General features: G+C 45.8%; 1 protein-coding gene across 3 annotated transcripts in view; it reads right to left on the bottom strand.

Annotated features, from left to right (window-relative positions):
- dmrt1 (doublesex and mab-3 related transcription factor 1) overlaps positions 1-6,826 on the bottom strand; it is a 181,830-nt gene extending 175,004 nt beyond the window's left edge. For all 3 annotated transcript variants that reach the window (XR_011949144.1, XM_072516877.1, XM_072516878.1), the window contains exons 1-2: positions 6,352-6,826; positions 4,667-4,847 (exon numbers count right to left, since the gene is read on the bottom strand). Coding sequence is in view for 2 of the 3 variants with exons in the window: in XM_072516877.1 (XP_072372978.1) it covers positions 4,667-4,847; positions 6,352-6,660 (490 nt within the window). In the remaining variant the exon portion in view is untranslated. The remainder of the gene's footprint in view (positions 1-4,666; positions 4,848-6,351) is intronic.
- Positions 6,827-19,588: the final 12,762 nt, after the last annotated feature.

Raw genomic sequence — 19,588 nt, 5'->3', positions numbered from 1 at the left:
AAGAAATATAGACCAGATTTTTTTGTATGGTTCTGACAGGATTCTGGGGCGGAATCCTCCGCAATCGGCGCAAAGTCAGCCGACCGGCGCCAAAAACGGCGCGAATCAGTCCGGCATCGCACTGCCCCAAAGGCGCGGAATCCTCCATATCTTGAGCGGCCGAGCCCTAACCTTGAGGGCCCCCCCCAGGACCCTGGAGCCCGCCCGCGCCGCCTTGTCCCGCCGGTAAGAGAGGTGGTTTAATCCACGCCGGCGAGACATGCATTCCAGCAGCGGGACTTCGGCCGATCCGAGCGGAGAATCGGGGGGGGGGGGGGCGCCAACCGGCGCGGCGTGATTCCCACCCCCACCGAATATCCAGTCCCGGAGAATTTGGCAACCGGCGGGGGCGGGATTCACGCCAGCCCCCGCCGATTGACCGACCCGGCGGGGGGTCGGAGAATCCCGCCCCAGGTCTTTTCTTTAACGCAGTGTCAAAAGATCTCTCTTTCTCAAAGTAGTGTATCCAGACATCTCTGTGCAGCAGATATTCCTTGGTGCTAACTATATTTGAAAGTGGATCATGAGCTGAAATGTTTTTTGGGTTGTTTTGAGTGGGAACAAAGATAGCAGTTAAGGTTTTTGTGCCTTCGAATTGATTAGCATTCTTTATGGGGTAATTGTAAACTATTTTCTTTGTAATGATTAAGATATTTTAATACTATGTTCGAAATAAAGTTTGTTTTAATATATCATATCCATATTGTGCATGAAATCACTCCTGGAGCGAGGTATCATTTCCTTAGTTTTACAAAATCAAAATAAAACATTGGAGTTTCTGTCCAGTTTCCTAGACTCTGTCGGGGTCTGGTCCAGGATCGTAATAAAATCAGGGATGATTAGCAGGGAATGATCTCACTGAGCAATGAAATGAATGAAATGAAAAATGAAATGAAAATCGCTTATTGTCACAAGTAGGCTTCAAATGAAGTTACTGTGAAAAGCCCCTAGTCGCCACATTCCGGCGCCTGTTCGGGGAGGCTTGTACGGGAATTGAACCGTGCTGCTGGCCTGTCGTGGTCTGCTTTCAAAACCAGCGATTTAGCCCAGTGTGCTAAACAATTCAAGTAACGTCATAAATTCTAGGAGCAAAGCTTGAATCATTTACAAAGCAACTTTGGGGAATGAAACTGAAACTACTGCTAGCTGTGATTTTGCTGTATGTATTTAGGAGTTGGTCAGGATTTTGGTGTTTGCTCTTCTGACTCCATTGTCAGCTTCAGGTTGACAATTCATGAGCAAGACATATGATAAAATCTTCACTGAAGTATTTAAAAATTATCACATAATCAAATATTGATCTGAAGTCAGTTATGAAAATAACAGCCAGCAAATATGCCAGATAATAATGGGCTACTGAAGTAGAAATCTAATTAAGGGGCTTAGAAGAAGCCACAAAGAAAACAAAGTATTAACAGATCCCCAAATTGGATCAGTCTTAAAACATTAATCTGCTGCTTCATGAAGTTACATACAGTACTTTTATTTTATGGGGAGAACAGCATTCATTTCAGTTCTGCTGTAATTCAATGACAGCAGCATGCACTCAAATTGGAAGTGTAACATTAATATTGATGGGATAACGAGTAAGACTTCAATCTTACACAAGGAACAAGGAATAATCTGCAGTTAATGACTAGCAAATCTTAGATTGTGTCTGAGCCGCCTCCCACTTTAATTCACAATCAGTACGTAATTCCATATATTTTTCCCTCATGTGTTTATCCAGCTTCCCCTTAAATGCACTTATGCCATTTGCCTCAACTACGCTTCGTGGTGATAAATCCCACATCGTACTCACTCTCTCGGAAAAGAAATCCTTCTTGGATTTATTAGTGACTGTCTTAGTCTCTCCGACAGTGGAAACATCTTTGCAATGTCTATTCTCAAACTCCTCAACTTTAAAGCTCTGTAGTAGGTCACCAGTCAGTCTTGTTCTTTTTTGAGAACCACCACCCCCCAAGTCTGTTTAATAATAATAATCTTTATTGTTGTCACAAGTAGGCTTTCACTAACACTGCAATAAAGTTACTGTGAAAATCCCCTAGTCGCCACTTTCCTGATATTTATAACCTCTCCATTCTGGTATCATCCTTGTAAATCTTTTGTACCAGCTTCTTTGGTGTTTGTTTTTGTAATATGAACAGAGTTGTGACAGAGGTCAATAGAATTTTGGGCACTAAGGGAATTAAGAGGTATGGGAAGGTAGAGTTGATCAGCCAATATCTTATAGAATTGCAAAGCAGGCTCGAAGGATCAAATGGCTTACCCCCAGCTGTCATTTCTTATGCTCGTAGACAACGTGCAAATAGGGCAGTGAAGATAATAATGTACCTTTTATATCATGTCACTAATTATACTGACCCCAGAGCAACTGGGACCCATTTTCAAAACTTAAATAAACATTCCCAGTCATCATTTTAACATCTGGAATGTTCAACATCATTTTACTGAATAAAAGTCATTTGAAATCATCTCTGTGCAATGTGCAATGTAATTTTAATAACTGTATATAGGTTTACTAAAAATTCAGCTGGTCTCAGGCTTTCTCCAATATTTTAGTTATAAGCCAAATAATTTATCTTTCATGCCTTTCACTGTGCAGTAAATCAAGCTGTATACAGCAATACACAGCACAACAGAATCTGATGTAAAATTGGGTTTAAAATGTTCCACCTCTCTATGAAAACAAATGTACTATGCATTTATTTTGGATTCCTTACCGAAAACCAATAGCATCGCCACAAAATACAAATAAAAAATGTTGGAAATACTCAACTGTCCAGCAGCACATTTGAAGAGAGATCGATTCCTGAAACTCCTTTTATCTCTCGAGATGTTGCCAGACCTGCTGAGTACTTCCAACACTTTGTCTGTATTTCAGATTTCCAGCATCTACACATATATTACTTTTCAACAAAATGCAATTTTGAACTGTTATGTTACAATATATTCCAGGCCATTTCCATTTGATGCTATAGTTCTTCTAATTTCAGAAATATGAACTGCACTTTGACTTTTGAAAACTATATTCAACACAAAGTTAGGCTTAAAAGTAGATATGTAGCCCTAATGTGCAGACTACTATGCTAATGGGTTCCTCACCCATGCAATGTCGGAAGAAGTTGAGCCTAAACCAGAAGAGCCAAGAATAATCCAGGGCAGACACCAGATGAAAACCTGTTGGCTGTCAGAAAATCAGGGTAGCAAGAGTTAAAATTACTTCGGAAGTTAAACTTTAATTTTTCAGAGCGCTAAACAAAAATCCAGAACTCCTGAAACTGGAAAAAGAATGGAAGAGAATCACCTTGTTTTAAAAGGAGCTACGAATGTATTTGTACTACAGCTACAACATTGCCGCAACACAGCTTCCATTTTACAGTGACACTAAAGTTGCAGAATAACTTTAGATTCGAAAAAACAGCGTGTAACCTTCCAAAGTCATTCTTCACCAACACCCCAACATAAAAATGACAATATCATTTGCACCCCATGAATATTTTTTAACGGACAATCTGCCTGTTCACAAAACTTCTACATTTGAAAGGCTAGATGGGGAGGTCATCAGAGCAGGAAATTACAAATTACCTGTCTGGAACCTGTTCCATAAATTTCAGTTATGAACTTTGTTTCTAGCAGGATTTTATTTATTTAAACAGCAACAACCAACTCCTTTAGATAATGAATATCAAAAAATTGAAATTGTGTACAATACCAATCATTCCACTATATTCCAGCCTCACAATAAAGCGTTGTAACATATGTTTCAGAATATATTCCTTAAATTACTGGTTAGACAAATTGGCTATTAAGAAAAAAAAAACTGCTGTAGCAACATACACTCAAACATGTTTAAATGTTGCCATGAACTATTTAACAAATTATTTTTGAAGAATCTCAAAATAGGACCAAGTTAAATTACTTACCTTAGAAAGACTCGTGAAGGCGGAAAATGCAACATTCTCCCAACAGAACACTCCCAATATTCTCCCAATAGTGGATCCACCATTCTCCCAACAGAACATTTGTGGATCCAACATTCTCAAAAGAACACTTGTGAATCCAACATTCTCCCCAGCAGAACACGATTGGATCTAATATTCTCCCAAAGGAGCATTAGTAGATCCAAAGTTCTATGAATGAATTATTTCCCCCATAATACAGGGAACCAGTTAAACTGATCTGCCCGGAAAGGTGCAAGATGGACTAAGTGAAATCTGTATTAAGAGACTGGTTCGTTTGCAATATATTAATCGGGTTTTCAAATGACATGGCCATAACTAAGATATTAACATTGTTTTCCAATTTAGACACTTTATTATCAAGTTATGATTTGGCTGGAGATCTTCAACGATTTCAAATTGGTTGTCTGACTTTTGCAACCTGCAGTAAAACGAGTGTTTTCACCAGTGCGAATGTTTTTTCCCCCTCCCATTCTGACACAAACTGGCTGCTAGAGACGTGCAGACCAACTTGGAAACATCTCAGGCTCGAAAACGCAAATCGCCCCGTCGGTTAAATAAATCCATTTTCTTCAGTGATGCAAGTTAAGCAGTTCGAGCAATTTAATGCAAACCCCTTAAAAACTCAACCTCCCGCGCTGGGCACCGGCCTGCTTTGAAATTACCTGACGAAGTGACCGGTGTGTTGGGGTTCGATGGCAACCCGGTCCCTCCAGTCCCCAGAGCGCAGGAGCTGTTTGGGGTTGCATTCTCTCTCTTGATGAGCAGCTCTGCGGCTCCAGGCAGGGGAATGGGTCGGCTGATCCCCAGCTCTTCCTCCTGGGCTTGCTGTCTCCTGAGGGCTACCTACAAACAAAAACAACCAGCTCAGATCTGGCGGCTATATGGTCGTATTTCGAACTAGTGCCACGGTCTGATCTCAAGTTTGGTCCATGGGCAAAAATAGCCGCCTGACTTGCAAATCAGTTAAATTTCTGACATGATTTTATTATGACTTTATAATCTGCATCGTAAATAGATGGGGGGTTTTAATCGGAGAAACCCGCTTTCAATGCTCAATTCAAAACCTGTATAAAACGATTTTAACTAAAGTCTAAAGGATAATTAATATATTTAAAAAATCTTCGGTGAAATTTGTTTGCTTGTAATGGCCAAATAAAAATCTCTGCAGAAAATATTTTAAATTCAGTAACTTAAAATAGAGCATAATCGGAAATGATTTAATGGTTAAAATAATACCGCATTACTTCGGTGTAAATATTATAAACGGGGTGAACACCAAATTGGCCCGACAGCTAATCAGATATTCGCCGAATGTTACGAACTCTTCAAAACGGTGGCTAAACTGTGAACATTTATCAGATACATTTTTCACAATAACTAAATTTCACATCCACCACAAATCCAGGTTAACAAATTGTGCCGCTCCTGTAAACTCAAACTCCAAACTGAATTCAAAATAGATAGTAGTCCGAATTGTAGTAAAGTTCATGTTGCTTTCGAATTCCAACGTAGGAGCTGCAATTTAGAATTATTCCATCGCCCTTTCATGTTGTTTGTTTTTATCCCGGGTTTCATAAAACAGCATTAATTTCAGATAGTCGAACTCTTTGTATGAAACTGCGTAAAGGTATTTATGCAAACTCCAAATGTGTTAAATGATTTGAGCACTGTATGTAATCTTTGAAGACTCCAACCCATTTAAGATTTTGCATATCATTTTAGAGAATTTAAAGCAGTGTAGTGCATCTTCAAAGTTGCTAAAGTCCGTTTGCTGCGCCCGTATTTCACTGACAGTTACGAACATATTAACATCCAGATTTTTAAAACTTTCGCATTTGTAACTTATTAGACAGGTATTATGCCACAACCACGATGTTGTTGCAATCGTCTTTTGCCAATGAAGTTCCTTTGAAGCCCGGATTATTCCACATACACTGTTATTTTAGATTTATTCGTAAACGAGGTTTATGAAACTCGGGAAGAAAAGCAGAACATACTAGGATTACTCCGGTAGTATCCCAACATTTCCTGATTTTATTCCAGATCTCCAGCGCCCGGGGTGTTTTGCTCTTATATTTCTGAAACGGGGGTGTTTTTTATTTCGATGCGGTATCTATTTTAAATTAATGTTTTAAATGCATCTGTACAGGGCTTCCAGTAACGGTTCTGACATGAGGCTCAGGGTTGCAGACAGATTTCGTTTCTTCAAATGCCACCACTTTGCATGGACAAGATCTTGCACATTCCACCCCCGCCCGCCCGCCGCATGTTCTCACTTCGAGCGAGGATTTGACGCGCCGCGGAAGCAACAAATAAAAGGACGAAAATGCTCGATCTTGCAGGTTACCTGCGCTGCCATGACCCGCTGCCTCTCTGCGATCAGGTTGCATTTCTTACACTGGCACTCCCTCCACATGCAGAATCTCTTGTGTCCCTTCAGAGCCGACACGTAGCCGTGGTTTCTGCACCGTGCGCACTTGGGCAGGCGAGGCGACTTCTTCGAAGCGGGCGACACGGCGCCCGAGTTCAGAGCCTTGGAGAAATTGCCGTTCACATTATTGCTGCTGCTGCCGCTGCTGTTGATAACGGAGTCGCCGTCGCCCACCACCCCGGCTGGAGCCGATGCTGAAGACTTGGACCCAGCTCCGTTTGGCATCTTCCGATATATATATGTATATAAGAAAAACAAAACAAAAATCTTTCCTTTTTTTGGTTATTGTAAATAATTACTTGTTTAATTTGGCGATTTGTTACTTCGCAGTGGCGATGTTGTAACAAAGTTTTGGGCTTGTTGCTGGGAGCCCTGGCTGCTTGTCTCCGACACAATCCCTGGAGCCGCTCTGAGGCGTCGAGCAACAAATTGGCGGCTTTTTTTTGTTACCTCCGGAGCCAGATTCGCAGCGCGAGGTGTCGGTCACGTGGCTCCACCTCCTCGCCAGCCCATTGGTTCCCCGCTTGCCCGTGCTCCCGCGCTCCATCCTTGCCCAAGGGTCTCTTTCGCATTCAATCTGGTCAAGTAGCTTTAAAGTAGGGGAGGATGGTTCCTAGGCAGGTCCTATCCATCCATCTGCTCTGCTTTTTATAAATATATATATTTTTGACAGAAGCAGAGTCTTTTTAGCCTCTCAAATAAAAATAAAATACTGCCAATGCTAGAAATCTGAAATAAAAACAGAAAGTGCTGCTTAGACGCAGCAGGTCTGCCAGCATCTTGTGGAGAGAGAAGCCAGGGTTCTGTAGAAGGGTCATAGTTGGACAGCACGGTAGCGCAGTGGATAGCACTGCTGCCTCACGGCGCCAAGGTCCCAAATTCGATCCCGGCTCAGGGTCACTGTTCGTGTGGAGTTTGCACATTTTCCCTGTGTTTGTGTGGGTTTCGCCCCTACAACCCAAAGATGTGCAAGATAATGCAGGGCCTGGGCATCGAGGAGAGAGGCCGTTTTGTGCACTTTTCCCAGGTCCCTGCGCATGCGCGCCACGACCGAGTGGACGACGAGCCTGACAACCCAAAGATGTGAAGGTAGGTGGATTGGCGGCATTAAATTGTCCCTTAATTGAAAAAAACTGGTTGTCATAATATCCACGCATGTATGTAATGAAGTGCAGACAGGAGTGATTGACACACAGGATGACCGGTAAGCACAGCACAGTGCAGCCAATCACCAGACAGGACACCACCACTATAAAGCCAGAGGGCACTAGGTTTCCCGCTCTCTCTGGACCCAGCCACTGAGACAGTCAGAGTCCACGAGCTAGCAGTGCAAACAGCATGCGATAGCTAGTAACTCTGGTCAGGTTAGTATAAGGTCTCCAGTCAGTTCAGCATTGTGTCGACCCACAGTTAAATATGTATGTTAGTTCTATCGTTCAATAAAACCGTGTTGGATCTTGTACAGTGTTAGAGGTCTGTTTCTCACATCGCTGCATCAAGTGCAGTCCACACCGAACCGACCTGCCAAACACATCATGGTACTACGGAGTGACACTGAAAATTGACGGACGTACCTCGAGTGAATCAGCATTGACCAGCAAGCAGCCATCCGGTGACATGGAAAACATCCAGCCTCCTCCTCAGCTCCGGCAACCTCGGCGTAAATTAGAAGCTCTTCAAGCAAAAGTTCCTCTGGTACATCGAGGCCTCCGACCTCGAAGCAGCATCGGATGCCAGGAAGATATTTCTCTCCACCGCAGGGGACCACGCCATCCACATCTACAACTCCCTCACATTCGCTGACGGCGAAGACAAACCAACATTCAAAACAGTCCTGCTTGACAGCCACTGCGACATTGAAGTGTATGAGAGCTTTGAACGGTACGTTTTCCAGCAGAGGCTTCAGGGTAAGGATAAACCTTTTCAGTCCTTCGTCACCCATCTCCGCATCCCAGCACAGTCATGTAACTATGACTCAACGGCTGATTCCATGATCCGGGATCAGATCGCTTTCGGGGTCCACTCCAACTCCCTTCGGCAGCAGCTCCTGAAATTCAAACAGTTGACCCTCTCTGTCGCTATCGAGATGTGCGTTGTCCATGAGCATGCTAAGAATCGTTACTCCCACATCAGGGTAGCAGAAACTGCAAAGCTGGCCTCCCACGAGGCGGAACGGGTGCAGTCCATTGCACAAATATAGGGCCTGAGCATCGAGGAGAGTGGCCGTTTCGCGCGCTTTTCACGGGTCCCTGCGCATGCGCGCCACGACCGAGTGGACGACGAGCCCGACAACCCGACTGCGCAGGTGCGGACGTCGACCGACCCGCACTGCGCATGCGCGATGGCGCACGGAACGCGCTGACGTCAGCGTCATGACGTGTCCGAATTGTGGCTCCGCCCACTTAAAGCGGCAATGTCCGGCAAAAGGACGCCGGTGTCCACAGTGTGGCAAGCTTGGCCACTACGCGGCCCTTTGCAGATCTGCTCCACCGCTCAGCAGCCAGCGATCCCAGCTTCAGCGCAGAAGTGTCCGCTCAATACAACAGGGGATGCCAGATTATGATCCCGACAGCCCAACGGACCCTGATGCTGAGTGCCTCAAGTCCCCATACCCGGTGGGCATCATAACTACACATGCCCTGCCTTCCACCACACGTACGCAACGCTTCTCAATCCTCAGTGTGGATCCCGACGACGAGTGGTCTGCTGTCCTCACAGTGAACAAGGCCCGCATCCAGTTCAGACTGGACACCGGCGCATCGGCGAACCTCATTTCGAAATCCGACCTCGACACCATCCGCGCCAAACCAAGCATTCTTCCACTGGCCTGCCAGCTCCTTGACTACAATGGCCACGCCATAGCTACCAGTGGCTCGTGTGAACTGGGGGTATCCAATAAGGCGATCAAGACAACGCTGCGGTTTGAAATTGTCGGGCCTGACAGAGCATCTCTGCTCGGTGCTCGTGCCTGCAAGCTCCTGAACCTTGTTCAACGCGTCCACTCGTGCCTGCAAGCTCCTGAACCTTGTTCAATGCGTCCACACCATGTCATCATCACTGGCGACGGCCTCGCCCGATGGAAACTTGCAAGCCGACATAGATGACATCATCACGCAGTACCACAGCGTGTTCGACGGAATGGGCACGCTCCCATACCGATACAAAATCCTGCTCAAGCCGAACGCCACCCCTGTAATTCATGCACCTCTCCGGGTGCCGGCACCCCTCAAGGATCGTCTGAAGAAGCAATTACAGGACCTCCAAGACCAGGGCATAATATCAAAGGTTACAGAGCTCACAGACTGGGTCAGCTCCATGGTCTGCGTCAAGAAGTCGTCAGGGGAGCTTCGCATTTGCATTGACCCTAAGGATCTAAACCAAAACATCATGAGGGAGCATTACCCGATACCAAAACGAGAAGAGTTGACCAGTGAGATGGCTCATGCCAAATTCTTTACTAAGCTCGACACCTCCAAGGGTTTTTGGCAAGCACGGTAGCATTGTGGATAGCACAATTGCTTCACAGCTCCAGGGTCCCAGGTTCGATTCCAGCTTGGGTAACTGTCTGTGCGGAGTCTGCACATCCTCCCGTGTGTGCGTGGGTTTCCTCCGGGTGCTCCGGTTTCCTCCCACAGTCCAAAGATGTGCAGGTTAGGTGGATTGGCCATGATAAATTGCCCTTAGTGTCCAAAATTGCCCTTAGTGTTGGGTGGGTTACTGGGTTATGGGGATAGGGTGGAGGTGTTGACCTTGGGTAGGGTGCTCTTTCCAAGAGCTGGTGCAGACTCGATGGGCCAAATGGCCTCCTTCTGCACTGTAAATTCTATGATGATGATTTACAACTGGACGCGTCCAGTCGCATGTTGTGCATGTTCAACACCCCGTTTGGTCATTACTGCCACAACCGGATGCCTTTTGGCATCATATCTGCCTCCGAAGTATTTCATCGCATCATGGAACAGATGATGGAGGGCATCGAGGGGGTGCGAGTGTACGGTGACAATGTTGTTATCGGGTCCACAACGCCCCAGGAACATATCGCTCGCCTCAATAAGGTATTCCAAAGAATCCATGAACATGGTCTTCAGCTCAACAGGGCAAGTGCTCATTTGGTCAATCGGAGATCAAATTCCTAGGTGACCACATCTCGCAGCAGGGCGTACGGCCAGACGCCAACAAGGTCTCAGCGATCAATGCCATGAAGACCCTGGAGAACAAAAACACAGTCCTCCACTTTCTCGGAATGGTCAACTTCCTCGGGAAATTTATTCCCAATATGGCATCCCACACCACGGCCCTCCGCCATCTCGTCAAGAAGTCGACGGAATTCCAGTGGCTGCCCACGCATGAAGAGGAATGGCGTGAGCTGAAAGCAAAACTCACGACAGTCCCGGTCCTAGCGTTCTTCGACCCAAGCAAGGAAACCAAGGTATCAACTGATGCAAGCCAGGACGGCATTGTGGCGGTGCTCCTTCAGAGGGATGACTCCACGTCCTGGGCTCCAGTGGCGTATGCCTCCAGGGCCATGACGCCCACTAAGCAACGGTACGCTCAGATTGAGAAGGAGTGTCTGGGCCTCCTAACAGTTCCACGACTATGTTTGTGGCCTGCCGAAATTCATGGTAGAGACGGACCACGGGCCTCTATTCCACATAATCCAGAAGGATTTAAATGACATCCACGGGGATGGGCAGCACGGTAGCCTTGTGGATAGCACAATTGCTTCACAGCTCCAGGGTCCCAGGTTCGATTCCGGCTTGGGTCACTGTCTGTGCGGAGTCTGCACATCCTCCCCGTGTGTGCGTAGGTTTCCTCCGGGTGCTCCGGTTTCCTCCCACAGTCCAAAGATGTGCAGGTTAGGTGAATTGGCCATGATAAATTGCCCTTAGTGTCCAAAATTGCCCTTAGTGTTGGGTGGGGTTACTGGGTTATGGGGATAGGGTGGTGGTGTTGACCTTGGGTGGGGTGCTCTTTCCAAGAGCCGGTGCAGACTCGATGGGCCGAATGGCCTCCTTCTGCACTGTAAATTCTATGATTCTATGATATGACACCTCGGTTACAGCGTATTCTTCTAAAGCTACGCCGCTACGACTTCGAACTGGTCTACACGCCAAGTAAAGAGCTGATCGTTGCAGATGCCCTGTCCAGGTCCATTACCACACCGAATGAACAAAGTGACTTCATCTGCCACATAGAAGCCCAAGAGCAGTTGTGTGCCTCGAACCTTCCGGCCTCCGACGAACGGGTGGTCCAAATTCGTGAGGAGACAGTCAAGGATCCCCTGCTGCAGCGCGTGATGCAGCACCTCAGCAATGGCTGGCAGAAGGGATAATGTCCCCAGTTCTATAACATAAAAGACGACCTGACGGTGGTGGAGGGAATCTTTCTGAAGCTCGACAGGATCGTAATTCCTCAGAGCATGCGTGCTATGGTGCTGGGCCAACTCCATGAGGGTCACCTTGGGGACGAGAAATGCCGACGCAGAGCTCGGGTGGCGGTCTATTGGCCGGGCATCAGCCAGGACATTGCCGACACAGTCCTCCATTGCCCTAACTGTCAGAAGTTCCAGTCAGCTCAACCCAAAGAAACGTTGCAGCAGCACGAGATTGTAACCTCTCCGTGGTCCAAAGTCGGTGTAGACCTTATCCACGCCAAGGGGCGTGACTACGTACTCCTGGTCGACAACTTCTCCAGTTACCCAGAAGTAGTGAAGCTGTCCGACCTCACGTTGAAGGCGGTAATCAAAGCCTGCAAAGAAATGTTCGTCAGGCATGGGTTACCGCTCACGGTAATGAACGACAACGGTCCTTGCTTTTACAGCCAGGAATGGTCTGACTTTGCACAGTCCTACAACTTCCGTCACGTTACCTTCAGTCCCCACTACCCGCAGTCAAACGGGAAGGCCGAAAAAGGGGTCCACATTGTAAAGCGGCTGCTGTGCAAAGCTGCAGATTCAGGCTCCGATTTTAACCTGCCGATGCTGGCATACAGGGCGCCCCCACTGGCCACTGGATTGTCTCCAGCCCAGATGCTCATGAATCGCACTCTGAGGACCACAGTTCCAGCTATCCACGTTCCCGACCTTGACCACCTCACAGTCCTACAGAAAATGCAGCAGTCACGGGCCCAACAGAAAGCCACATATGATGCCCAGGCTACGGATCTGCCCGAGCTGGCCCTAACTGATCATGTTCGCGTACAGTTGCCTGAGGGTGGCTGGTCAGCCACAGCTGTTGTGCTCAAACAAGTGGCCCCAAGATCATTCCTTGTCCGCATGGCTTATGGCTCCCTGCTACGGCGCAACAGACGGGCACTGTGAAGAGTTCCATGCCCGCTACCTGACCGGTGTGCCCCGCCGCCTACGATGCCTCCTCCAGACGTACCCGACCACGAGGCCACCGATCTTCCAGCAATCCTGCCAGTCCACGCGCCCACCGCGATGCCAGCGATCCCACCTCTCCAAGCGCAGGTGGCTCCAAGTCCGCCTCTGCAGCGATCAACAAGAATTCGTCGCCCACCACACAGACTGAATCTATAGACTGAGATTTTGTACTTTTTGTGACTTCACCAATTGGACCTCTGTAAATATCGTTTTGTTTGCCATGTATCTGCACTATCGCAACCTTCCTCTGTATATACGTTCATTTAGACATCTTTCTGTATATAGTCAGGCACATATATATATATATATATATATTTATAAGCATCCACACCTTAGTATTTTTATTTTTTTAAAAGAGGGGAGATGTCATAATATCCACGCATAATGAGATGCAGACAGGCAGTGATTGACACACAAGATGACCAGTAAGCACACAGCACAGTGCAGCCAATGACCAGATAGGGCACCACCACTATAAAGCCAGAGGGCACTAGGTTTCCTGCTCTCTCAGGACCCAGCCACTGAGACAGTCAGAGTCCACGAGCTAGCACATTGCAAACACCATGCGGTAGCTAGTAAGTCTGGTCAGGCTAGTACAAGGTCTCCAGTCAGTTCAGTATAGTGTCGACCCACAGTTAAATATGTATGTTAGTTCTATCGTTCAATAAAACCGTGTTGGATCTTCTACAGTGTTAGAGGTCTGTTTCTCGCATCGCTGCATCGAGTGCAGTCCACACCGAACCGACCTGCATAACACACCACTGGTTACTCTAAGTTTTTATTTTAAAAAACATTTAAAAAGAAGGGTCAGAGGAACTCGAAGCGTCCAGTCTGTTTTTCTCTCTCCACAGGTGCTGCCACGCAAATCAAGTCCGTATGACCCTTCTACAGACCTCTTGTTTCTCTCTCCACAGCTGCTGCAAGAATTGCTGAGTTTATCCAGCGTTTTCTGTTATTTCTTTATAGTCTCTGCCATTTGCGATCACCACAAGCTCTTGGCAAGCAGTCACTAATTGCAGCATCGTGCATAAGGAAATTGAGATGGAAGAATATTAAAAAAATACAGGGCATGGGCAAGACTGGAGTGCATCGCTCCCATTGAGGGGCACAGATATGCAGATATGATGTGGCTCTGCAAAATCTCTTCTCGCAACACATTAACCAGGGCGCTGACGTTTGGTAGATCATCAGAAAAAGCACAAACCCATTCCTTCTAAGTTTATAAAAGCAAATTTATAGAGCAGCATGGTAGCATTGTGGATAGCACAATTGCTTCACAGTTCCAGGGTTCCAGGTTCGATTCCCGGCTTGGGTCACTGTCTGTGCGGAGTCTGCACTTTCTCCCCGTGTGTGCGTGGGTCTCCTCCGGGTGCTCCGGTTTCCTCCTACAGTCCAAAGATGTGCAGGTTAGGTGGATTGGCCATGCTAAATTGCCCTTAGTGTCCAAAATTGCCCTTAGTGTTTGGTGGGGTTACTGGGTTATGGGGATAGGGTGGAGGTGTTGACCTTGGGTAGGGTGCTCTTTCCAAGAGCCGGTGCAGACTTGATGGGCCAAATGGCCTCCTTCTGCGCTGTAAATTCTATGATTTAAAAAAATTACTGCGGATGCTGGAATCTGAAACAAAAGAGAAAATGCTGGAAAATCTCAGCAGGTCTGGCAGCATCTGTAGGGAGAGAAAAGAGCGAACGTTTTGAGGCCGATGACTCTTTGTCAAAGCTAACAGGCAGAGAAAGTGGGAAATATTTATACTGTGGAGTGAGAATGAAAGATGATTCATAGCCACAGAAACCCAGGGAAACCGGGTGATAATGGCCACAGACACCACGGGGAAAGAGTGCTAATGGCTGTCCCCAGAGAGGACAAAAGATGTGAAAGGTCAAACAGCAGGGAAACTAACATCAGAGGATGAACTGTAGATGTGGGGGGAGGGGAAGGGGGAAGCAAAGAGGAGAAAGGTTAAGGAAATGTGGATAAGATTTGGGTGGAAGGGGGTTAAATATATATTAAGAAAGAAAGAAATGGTAAAAGACAGTTAAAATGAAATGGGATGAAAACAAATGGTTCGAAGTCGGGTAGGGCTGATCATCTGAAGTTGTTGAATTCAATGTTGAGACCGGAAGGCTGTAGCGTGCCTAACCGGAAGATGAGATGTTGTTCCTCCAGTTTGCATTGAGCTTCTAAGTTTATCTTTAATAAGAGATGCATTTAAGTGGGCATTAGGTAAACGTGTGAGGGGAAAGGGATTAAAGGTGAGATGAAAAGGGGTAGAAGGAGGAAGGTCATGTGGAGTATAAAACACCACAAATAACATAGATCAAATGGCCGATTTCCATACCATTCATTCTAAATACTGTATCCCAAATACCCATTTAACATTTATAAATACTCATGCTTTAATTCTGACCATCCTCTGCCAGGTCTGATCACAAGATAAATACCAAAGATGAAGGCCCATCTTAGATCATTAAAGCAAACAAACTCTACAATCCCCCTTTACTGCATTTATTTTTTTTAAATAACAACATCATTTTCTGCAAAAACTCCATCATGACAACCTATTCTATGTACTGCTCGTGCTTTGTGTGAAGAACCTACTGGTACCGATCTAAAATTTGACCTTTAATAGCTTTAACTTATGTTCTGATAAAATGTTAGAATGTTAATCTGTCTTTTTCAGAAGCTAAAAAGCCTGGTTTCTATTCCTGGCATTTTAAACCCCTGAAACTTTGGGACTGGACATGGCAAAAAGTTTGATTTCCATCAGAGTGAGGGGCAGGAATTTATGCTAGAACCTGGCGCCTCCGATAGTCTTACTCATTTAGACTGACCTTTTAAATCCCATTGGGCAGCCTGCAGCCACATTAAGAGATGTTTTGGGAAGAGTTTGTGGGATTTCCTGGGATGCTCTACCCTTTGAAGGCCCAAAACCTTTAGTGGATTATAGTGATCATCCTTGCAGACAATTGATTACCTTGTCTGAAAGCTAAACTCTTCCTTTTGGATCTGAAGATTGGAAAGAATTAAATGTCTTTGGCCATGTTGGGTCTTGGGGCAGCTCAGGTTGGGGCTGTTCTGCCTTACAAGTTTCAATTGGATCAGATGCTACTTATGCACCCTTGCATACACTTTCAGCCCACCCTGCCATGTCAATGACCTCTATCCTAGAGATTTGGGACAGGATCATTGGTCTTGGACTATGGTGATAGGAAATCTTCTCTGTCTTGTGACAGTGTACTTGGCCTCAGAAATTTTGTGGCCTCTATTTTTATTTGGTTTATTTTCTTGCTAAAACCATTGTTGCGTTCATTACTGGCTAATTTCTGCAGTGAAAACACTGAATTATATGAACCTATCTAACAGTGCAGTATAAAAATAGTTGCAGCACATGGTTGCCACAATATGACATTATGCTACTATTGTAGTAACAATAAATGATGCAGAATTTCCCCTTTACTCGTGTAGGGTTAGTTGAGACCTTATGAGTAGGGCTGTAACCTTTTTGTGAATTGCACCAATTCTGGGGGGGGCTTCAGAAAATTAATCTTAAAAATGCAAAACATTGCTGATTTCACATCAGGCCTCATTGATGGACTTTGTTAAATATATGTTTCTGCCAGCAATCATTTCAAGTTCATGCTTTTTAAACTGTATTAGAGTGTGTTCCACAAGATATATCTTTGCTCAACTCAAGGGAATGATTATTTAAAGATCCTGCCAATTAAGTTTTCTTGGACAATGGTTGGATTAATGATATAGTTTGCACCATAGTTCAGCCAAAGTCAAGGATTTTTTTGTGTTTAGCTACATAGGGTGCCACGGTGGTTCATCTTGCTGCCTCACAGTGCCAGAGACCCAGTTCAATTCCGACCTCGGGTGACTTTGTGGAGTTTGCACATTCTCGCCATGTCTACGTGGGTTTCTTCTGGGAGCTCTGCTTTTCTCCCACAGTCCAAAGATGTGGTGGGGTTGGCAGTGCTAAATTGCCCCAAAGTGTCCAAAGATGAGGTGGGGTTACGGGGACAGGGCGGGGAGTGGGTCTCTTTCGGAAGGTCACCCTTCAGAGGGTCGGTGCAGACTCAATGGGCCGAATGGCCTCTTTCTGCACTGTAGGGAATCTATAATTTCCAAATATGTTTTACTGGGTCTCTGTTCTTCTGTGATAGTATATCTGTGCACATCTGAATGTAATGCTTAAAATAAGTTGGTTATTCTTTCAACTGTTTGGCGTCTATATTTTTAAAAAGGTTCATATGACAACAAAACAAACAAGAAGTAAGTTTTGATTAGATCAGGGAGTATGTATAGTGAGGCTCCAGCAAGAGTCGAAATTTTGTAATTCGAACTTTTACTGTCCATTCAAGGTGCTGTACGTAATTTTGATATTTAGTTATTTGCAGGCTGATATATTGTCCTCAGATTAAATGTGGTGTGGATTGCAACTTGTGAGAGGGAGAGTTCCCAGAGTGTGTTCAGGAGGATTTTAACTGCAGTATTTTACGGGTCCATTGAAAATGAAAGCAATGCTGGGTCTGGTTCTTGGGAATGAAATGGGCCAAGTGTCAGTAGAGGAACATTTAGGAGACAATGATCATTGTATTATAAGGTTTAGGTTGGTGAAACAGACAAGAAACAGACAATTCAGAGGGCAGGGTGGCACAGTGGTTAGCACTGCTGTCACATGGTGAGCCTCACGTCTGTTGTGGGTAAAGTCTTGGAGGGGATTATAAGAGACAAGATTTATAATCATCTAGATAGGAATAATATGATCAGGGATAGTCAGCATGGCTTTGTGAAGGGTAGGTCATGCCTCACAAACCTTATCGAGTTCTTTGAGAAGGTGACTGAACAGATAGACGAGGGTAGAGCAGTTGATGTGGTGTATATGGATTTCAGTAAAGTGTTTGATAAGGTTCCCCACGGTAGGCTATTGCAGAAAATACGGAGGCTGGGGATTGAGGGTGATTTAGAGATGTGGATCAGAAATTGGCTAGCTGAAAGAAGACAGAGGGTGGTGGTTGATGGGAAATGTTCAGAATGGAGTTCAGTTACAAGTGGCGTACCACAAGGATCTGTTCTGGGGCCGTTGCTGTTTGTCATTTTTATCAATGACCTAGAGGAGGGCGCAGAAGTGTGGGTGAGTAAATTTGCAGACGACACTAAAGTCGGTGGTGTTGTCGACAGTGCGGAAGGATGTAGCAGGTTACAGAGGGACATAGATAAGCTGCATAGCTGGGCTGAGAGGTGGCAAATGGAGATTAATGTAGAGAAGTGTGAGGTGATTCACTTTGGAAGGAATAACAGGAATGCAGAATATTTGGCCAATGGTAAAGTTCTTGGAAGTGTGGATGAGCAGAGGGATCTAGGTGTCCATGTACATAGATCCCTGAAAGTTGCCACCCAGGTTGATAGGGTTGTGAAGAAGGCCTATGGAGTGTTGGCCTTTATTGGTAGAGGGATTGAGTTCCGGAGTCATAAGGTCATGTTGCAGCTGTACAAAACTCAGGTACGGCCGCATTTGGAGTATTGCGTACAGTTCTGGTCACCGCATTATAGGAAGGACGTGGAAGCTTTGGAGCGGGTGGAGAGGTGATTTACCAGGATGTTGCCTGGTATGGAGGGAAAATCTTATGAGGAAATGCTGATGGACTTGAGGTTGTTTTCGTTCGAGAGAAGAAGGTTAAGAGGAGACTTAATAGAGGTATACAAAATGATCAGGGTGTTAGATAGGGTGGACAGTGAGAGCCTTCTCCCGCGGATGGAAATGGCTAGCACGGGGGGACATAGCTTTAAACTGAGGGGTAATAGATATAGGACAGAGGTCAGAGGTAGGTTCTTTACGCAAAGAGTGGTGAGGCCGTGGAATGCCCTACCTGCAACAGTAGTGAACTCGCTAACATTGAGGGCATTTGAAAGTTTATTGGATAAGCATATGGATGATAATGGCATAGTGTAGGTTAGATGGCTTTTGTTTCGGTGCAACATCGTGGGCCGAAGGGCTTGTACTGCGCTGTATCGTTCTATGTTCTATGTTCTATGGTCCCGAGAACCCGGTTCGATCCCGGCCCCGGGACACAGTCCATGTAGAGTTTGCACATTCTCCCCGTGTCTGCATGGGTCTCACCCCCACAACTCAAAGATGTGCAGGGTAGGTGGATTGGCCACACTAAATTGCCCCATAATTGGAAAAAAAAGTTTAAAAAGTAAATGCAGTATGTAACATAGAATTGAAATTAACAGATTTGTTAAGGAAACAAATTATTAAAAAACAATCCAGAGGACTTCCGGTGACGGTGATGTACTGAGTGGACACACATCACATGGCTCTCCTCCAGATCAGAACTAAAAAGGCACTTTTGCCCCAACATCCAAAGACAAATTTACCTCAACGGAAAGAAGAGAATAACCATGAAAGAATGGCAGCAAACGGGAGCTTGAGGGATTGAAGAGACAGCAGAAGTGGTGGAAAGGACCACGAGCAGCAGGCGGACGAGATGGCGGACTCACAGAGCAAAGGGGCCCCGGCACCGATGAGAGAGGGTGGCCAACGACCCGATCATCAGCTTCCCCCACCCCCCCACTTCCCCACTCCCCACCACCTGGAGACTGATGGAGGGACGTCCTTATGAAGGAGCTGACTGCCATGAACCAGGCAATCAGGATAGAAATCCAGATGGCGGTGACAGAGGCGATGGTCACCATGCAAAAGATAATCGACGGGCTGGGGAAGAAAGTGGATGCACAGGAAAGGACGATCCTCCACCTGGATAAAG

The sequence above is a fragment of the Scyliorhinus torazame genome, chromosome 9, assembly GCF_047496885.1.
Source record: "Scyliorhinus torazame isolate Kashiwa2021f chromosome 9, sScyTor2.1, whole genome shotgun sequence".
Taxonomy (NCBI): domain Eukaryota; kingdom Metazoa; phylum Chordata; class Chondrichthyes; order Carcharhiniformes; family Scyliorhinidae; genus Scyliorhinus; species Scyliorhinus torazame.
This window is presented reverse-complemented; position numbering and strand designations above follow the sequence as displayed.